Source organism: Triticum urartu, chromosome 3A, assembly GCF_056163025.1.
Source record: "Triticum urartu cultivar PI428250 chromosome 3A, HENAU_Tu73, whole genome shotgun sequence".
Classification (NCBI taxonomy): domain Eukaryota; kingdom Viridiplantae; phylum Streptophyta; class Magnoliopsida; order Poales; family Poaceae; genus Triticum; species Triticum urartu.
Window position 1 is genome coordinate 608403666 of NC_141875.1, and position 6467 is coordinate 608410132.

The 6467-nt window shown below is 43.1% G+C and overlaps 1 protein-coding gene across 7 annotated transcripts; it reads right to left on the reverse strand.

Moving 5' to 3' along the window:
* Nucleotides 1–904: 904 nt before the first annotated feature.
* LOC125545371 (NAC domain-containing protein 75) lies at nt 905–4929 on the reverse strand. 7 transcript variants are annotated; one of them, XR_015598665.1, is made up of 7 exons: nt 4675–4929; nt 3747–3869; nt 3444–3615; nt 2758–3275; nt 2185–2311; nt 1369–1452; nt 905–1278 (listed from the first exon to the last, which is right to left on the reverse strand). XR_015598665.1 is itself a non-coding variant. In XM_048709287.2 (7 exons), the coding sequence occupies exons 2-6, from the start codon at nt 3861–3863 to the stop codon at nt 1402–1404; spliced, it is 966 nt and encodes a 321-aa protein (XP_048565244.1). In that variant the 5' UTR covers nt 3864–3869; nt 4675–4929; the 3' UTR covers nt 905–1278; nt 1369–1401. The 7 variants fall into 7 exon arrangements, 4 of the variants coding, with proteins under 4 accessions (XP_048565244.1, XP_048565245.1, XP_048565243.1 ...); XM_048709287.2 differs by having other exon boundaries at nt 2204–2311; XR_007300007.2 differs by having other exon boundaries at nt 905–1452; nt 2204–2311; nt 2745–3275.
* Nucleotides 4930–6467: the final 1538 nt, after the last annotated feature.

The window sequence follows — 6467 nt, forward strand, 5'->3', positions numbered from 1 at the left end:
AGCCACTCTGGTCGCCAGTGCGGCACTCATTGAACCTGGGTGAAAGGGTAGTGGCCCTTTGCGACGGTGGAGACAACTCAAGTGTTGCCCAAGTTTGGCCCAGGATGTAGTCGGCGCTCAATGCTTGCACGGCGTGTCCCTCCTCCCGAGTACCTAGTTGGCTAGTTGGTGTACGCGTAGTGCTGGTCGTCGGCAACGGTGCTCTGTTGTTGCCATTGTGCTGTTCTGCCTAGTACTTTGTATCTTCTTTCCGCTTTGCTTTGCATTCGTCCCCTTTGTAATGTGGTGCCTTTATAATCCTAGCGATTGATGGCTTTGTTAATTCAAAGTCGGGCTAGGTTTGAGCTCTCTTCAGGCTCGGCCAGCGCCTTTTCTCTAAAAAAATCTCTTTGAGTTCGCAGGAGTAAGGGTAGCCCAGAAGCGGTTGATGCGGGTGCGGTTAACAACTTCGTTTGTTCTTATCGCGAGCTCAGTAAATTTGGTTGAAGTCATCCATGGCGATCCATTTAGTTCACTAGGAGGCTTTTGCGCGATCAACTCGTTGAAGAAGTCGTCCTTCCTGTTGGCGGCCGTGGGTCCGTAGACACTAAGTGATCTTGAAGGACGAATCAGAAAGAAGCACATGGCCCGTCGCTGAAAGATAGAATTCGGAAGCGTGGATGTCAGATACACAGACAACCCCATCAACCCTTCCTCATGGAGTTGCCGCCGCACTGCTACCCGAAACCATCATCTCGGCTTACAACAAAGATCCCGGAGCCGCTGCCCCAACGTACGTCACCCATGACCGTGGGAGAACTCCACACAACAGCCAAAAGATGAACCTCCAAAGCGACGCCTCCAAGGAGGTTACGATGTAGGCGCCGCCGCCGCCCACTCCAGAAAGCTGGAGTAGCAGACGCACTAGTACAAATAGTTATCAACTACAGAAATATGAAAAGAAAATGGCAACTATTCATAGCAACAAATGGCATATAGACCCACATAGCCTATACGAGTACTACTTTGTGTACAGTTCAGAAAATCTTAGCATGCATCTAAATAACTTGTGATGTTGATTTCATCTTCACCTATGGTGCGTTCGACCATATAGATTCCATTTCCCTGAGAAAATCATATTCAGATTTCTCAGGTAGGTCAGCCTACCTGAACTCAGCACGAGAATACAACTTTTCCTCATCTTTGCTTTGCAACACCAAGGGCTTCCCCTAAGTTTCGTCCGTGTCTCACTATCCTCTACCCCGTCTTGGACCTCTGATTCACATACAGTTCTCGGTTCTGCAAATTGCAGTTAACTAGTTCTGACATAAATGAATGATGTACTTACGGAGTCCTTTATAATTAATGAGTGTTTTACTGCCATGTTACCGATGCTGATCTTGGTTATCACTTGTCAGGCGGCTAGTACTGGTAAGGCCATTGCTCATCTTCGGGCTGAGTAGTTGAAGTTCCCTGTGCCATATAGTAGAAACAGTTATAAAGATGTGCACCTAAACTGAAGACAAGTGCCACAACGTTGAAATGGATTGAAAGATCATGCGTTCAGTGGCGATAGAAATATCGCAATACAAAGACTTTGCAAATATTGTACCCTTCGAACTATACACATGTGTACTTATTAGTACCTACCAACAAATGCAAGTTCCATATCAGAACATGATTAGTCGTCCTAAAATAAATGACATGATTAAGGTTAAGTACAGTGGTTCTGCGGTTTTAAAATAAAATGAATATTTGTTCTGTTAACTCTTTCCACACTTGAAAGCTTCAACTGGACAGTTTTGGACAGTTTCAGAGAAATATGAGCAAACAAGCAAAGTAATTATATGGTGTGTACAATGGTTGCGTTGTCAACAAGACAATCCACTAATCCCGCACATAATTAATCAGAATAACAAAATATATTCTTATTCCCCTTCCCAGGACAGAATAAAATTACAATTATCAATATTATCTAGAAGGGGTTAATTGGGGAGTGAAGCAACAATATAAATAAAAAGCCCATGCTCATATTGTTGTGGCAATGAATACTAACTTTTTTGTTTATAAATAAAATGGGATGTTGGTACTTTGGACATTGTGATACAATTTCTCTTCCTTCCTCTCGACATCCTAATATAAAAGTATCTACAAGGTTCATACGCAAACAATCGAGCAAATGTCGCTTTCAAAATTTCACAAGACCTTTGATCAGAAAACTAACTTCTTTTGTACTTGCTGATTTGCAGGCCATTATTAGTCCTTCCAAGCCAGCAGGCCTGTGGTCAAATTTCTGCTGCAGCTGGTCCTGCCCCTCCTTTCCCTTTTTCATCTTGAAACGAAATGACAGAATTATACTTTATAAAGATAAAGATAAGGCAATTTTTTTTAAAGGAGGACATCTGTCGGCCTCTGCATTATTGAGATGCACACAACCATATTTATTTATCGACAAGCATGGCAATAAGAACGATAAAGAGAAATATTACATCATTTCATTTAAACTACACAAAAGTGGCATCGCTACGTACTGCATAATTTACTGTTTAGATTTACAACAGTTTATACTGCATCATTTACTGTTTACTACTAAAGAATCAGGGTTCTTTGATAAGTAAGGCTATGTTTGGGTACTTAGGAATTAATCAGCTAGGGCATGAATTAACCAGCAAATGTCTACTTTGCATAAACCTTAAGGGGTGAAAACATATACCTTTCTCTATAATTAACTGCTCAATTAATTATCAGGATTTGAGTATAGCTACCTAGGTAAGTTACCTCATCACCTTGCTTCAGCAATTGCTGCTGCTGTCGCTGCATCTGGATGGCAGCCGCAGCGGCAACCGCATGATCAGTGAGCCCAATCTTCATTGACTTTGGCATCTTTACCTCCATATTGCCGTTAGTTGAAGGCTCACGCAATACTGTCGATGTTGTGGCAGCGGCAGTCTGCCGTGGCTGTGTCTGATAGAAGACCTTTGATACAATCAACTCCCCTTCCTTCTCGTCCTCTAGGTCGCCGAGGTGGTACTGGTGCATCACCCAATTAGTCTTCTCTGCCTTTCGTGTCTTGCCGAAGTTGATGTACAAGACTAGGATCTTCTTGCACCCCTTGTGCTGTCCGCCCACCATCAGCGGCCGTGTCTTGCCAGTCTTGTGCCACCGCGTCTCGGCACCATTTTTACTGTTGGATAACTCAGTCTCTGCGTGGATCTTTCTCCTCTTCCTCGTGCCTGTGGTGTAGGCCTTTGATGGTCTGTGGAAAAAGTGTTTGCTCTGGCCATTTCTGGTCACACCTGGTGATCAAGTACACATAGTTTGTTTCGATAAAGAAATATACAAGGGTTTAGGTGATCATAATTCAAGTTATAGGAGAATAGGTAGTACAGTAGTTATTGATTCAACCAAAACCTGAATGGATCTCTTTTTGTACGTACTGTATGGCTATGGATCTCGATTCTCACCTGGGAGTTTCTCTGGATGGGTGTAGCAAATGCCATCTTCTCCCTCAATGGTGGGTATGAAGTCATCGATGAGGGAGTGAGCTCTCTTCATCACCTTGGACTCAAGGTGCTCAATCAGCTCCTGGTCCGTCGGATCGAACTTGACACCGGCAGGAAACCCAACCATGTCCTTCTTGCGATAGCGGCAACATGACATTCACCCCAGAAACAAACATCCCATGAGAGATTGAATTTAATTTATTTGTGCACACATGCACTCAAGGGCTGAACAAGATAAGCTGTACTTAATTAATATATATGTACCGGCTTGTGGTGGAGCTCATGGCCGCAGTTGGCGCAGTGCTGGGAAGCAAAGAACCCCTGCTCCTGGAGCTTAGCGTCGATCATGTACTTGGAGTACCCTGGGTGACCCTTGTCCATGAGTTGCTATACATGGATGATACGCTAATTGATATCAGTAAAGAATTAATCTCAATTCAATAAACATGAATCAGAACTTGAGAAGTAACAAATAGAAGGCCCAAGACAGGAGGAGATCAAGCAACCTAAAGAGAGATCAGCTCAGATAAAGCCAGCAGAAGTACGTGAAGATAACAACAATTCAAAGGCAGGTATTTTGCACCAATTAATTAGTTATTTGGTATTACAGGAGATGGACCGTATTTCAACTCAAGTCCCCATCGCTGAAAGGATTGTCATAATAATTCTATATATTTAGTTCTTTTTAATCTTCTGAATATTGGCTGAGCGTCCAGAAATTGAACACTGAAGTACAATACTTTCATGAACTGCTGCCCCTGCTCGCCCATAAATCCACAACTAATACAAAATTCCAACTAAATTAACCCCTGGATGGTAGGAACTGTATGCACCTGAGCCAGATAAAAATCTGAGCTGATCTAATAAAAATCAAATCCAGCGAGCAGGAAAGATATTTCTCCTTCACCTAAGGTCCAAGGGCAACTATTCTTGATGGCATTTGCAGCAAATTGAACTTTCCCAAATTATTTTTCTCTGGGGAATTTTCGGGTGAATCAAAAGACAAACCATCTGTTAGCACCGCACTACCAAAATCGAAACTATATCGAAAGGCCAAGGCTATGTTCGTTGTAATTAACAAGCTCGAGGAAGTAATGGCGCACGGCCATGAGATCTGCCGCGAATCAATCTCAGCAAGCGAACGGAAAATAGAAGAGGCGGCTGGGCGAACTGCGGAGTGAGAGGAGCTCACATGGAGGGTGAAGAGCCGATTTTCGGAGGCGCCTTGCAGCCTGCGCTGCTCCGCAGGAAGCCGCCGGTGGATCGATCCAGGCAGCCGACGGGGTGGGAGAGAGACGAAGCGGGGGAGCAGCCGAGGAGAGGAAGAGCAGCAGATCGAGATGATGGATATCAGAGCGGGGAACTGCTCTTCCTTGCAACGCAAGGCAGCACAGGCTGGTTGGAGACTTGGCGTGCTGGGGCGGAGCTAGCGTCCACGAGGAGGAACGGGGTAGACTGGGAAACCAGGTGGGAACTGGAACTGGGAATGGGAAGCCCATTTTCTTTTTCTTTTTCTTTTTCTATTTTTCTTTAACAGAAGGGAAGGGCGCTGTTGTGTTTTAGTACTCCCTCCTTTCCTTTTTTTAGCCTGCATATAAATTTTCTCTGATGTTAAGCTTTTAATTTTTTTACCAACTTTACATGAAAAAAATGTCAGCGTTTAAAATACGAAATGAATATCATTAGATGCACCAAAAATTAATTTCCGTGCTATATAACTTTAGTATCATAGATGTCGATAATTTTTACTATAAATTGGATCAACTTTGTATGGTTTGACTTCAAATAAACCTTATAGACGACATAAAAGAAACGAAAAAAGTATCTATTAAGGCCTTGTTCGGAAGCTCTGTGGCTTCCCGAAATCGCTGGCTCCTGCTCTGCATTCATGCAGCTAGCTTCTTGAAGAAGTAGCGAATCGCTCGGCTGGCCGCAGCCTCGCATGCATGGGCTAGTAACACAGGAAGCCAGGCTAAGGTCTGTTCGGTCACTACTTAGGCCAGGTTTTATTGGCCTAGTTTGGTCTAGGTTAGCGAGACGCGCGGTCGCTCAGTTGCTCGGGCAGGTTTCTAGCTGCAATTTTGAGGAAACTCCCACTTATGGTTTTTGTGAAGCTGGGTCGGCGTTGCTCCTTGTCTCCGGGAAATTTGCACTCCAAGATTCACGTCTCCGAGAAGGGGCCTTCTAGAAGTAGGAGCGTTTGGGCTGGCTTCACGCAACAATTTTAAACTGTATAATTCCTTGTTTGACAGATCGATACACTTTGACACTAGCAATGTTATTTTTTGTGTGGCCTTTAATTTCATGGTTGCCGCCAGATTTAGTGAACTAATTAGTGCATACTAGATATAAAATGGTGATGGGTACTGGGGAGTTTCAATCAGCAATAATACAAGAAAAGTTTACTTTTGTCCTCCCCATAAATTATTATACGGTAGATTGGTAGTGTCAATGTGTCTATTGCCACGTTACTGATCTTATAGCATGGGCCAAGTTTGAAACAGACAACAGATACACTGAAAACTTAGGCTGAAGCATGTCCATTCATAATTTGACAAGCTTAAAATTATTGTTTTGTATTTCAGGTAGATCATGTGTTAATATTTACCTGCAGACTATTTTTCCTTTAGTGGGGATGTTGGATAAAAAATATGTTAATATTTACCTTCCTCTTTCATGCTCATTTCACATTTTCTAATTACAGTTTTCCTAGTGATGCTGAAATGATCTGGTTTAAAAATTTACAAGATTCATAAATCTGAAGTTAATATTGTTGATTTACCAATTGAGCTGTGTTTACTCGGTTTTGAACCCTAAACCTGTTGGTTGTAAGTTTATGCACCTAATCAGTTCATCCATCAGACCGATCTAATGAAAGAGACTAGGCAGCACATTATACGTCAACACTCCCCCTCACGTGTGGCTCCCTCAGGACGTGGACCGAAAGTGGGCTGCAATATAATTATGCCAGCCGGGTCTTGAACT

Bases quoted from the DNA above. Each gene is read 5' to 3' on its own strand.
- LOC125545371 (XM_048709287.2), bottom strand. From the start codon at position 3,863: ATGGACAAGGGTCACCCAGGGTACTCCAAGTACATGATCGACGCTAAG. The intron at 3,276-3,443 runs GTGAGAATCGAG...CTTGATCACCAG, and splicing joins CCATCCAGAGAAACTCCCAG to GTGTGACCAGAAATGGCCAG. The intron at 1,453-2,203 runs GTTAGTTTTCTG...TATATGGCACAG, and splicing joins AATCAGCAAGTACAAAAGAA to GGAACTTCAACTACTCAGCC.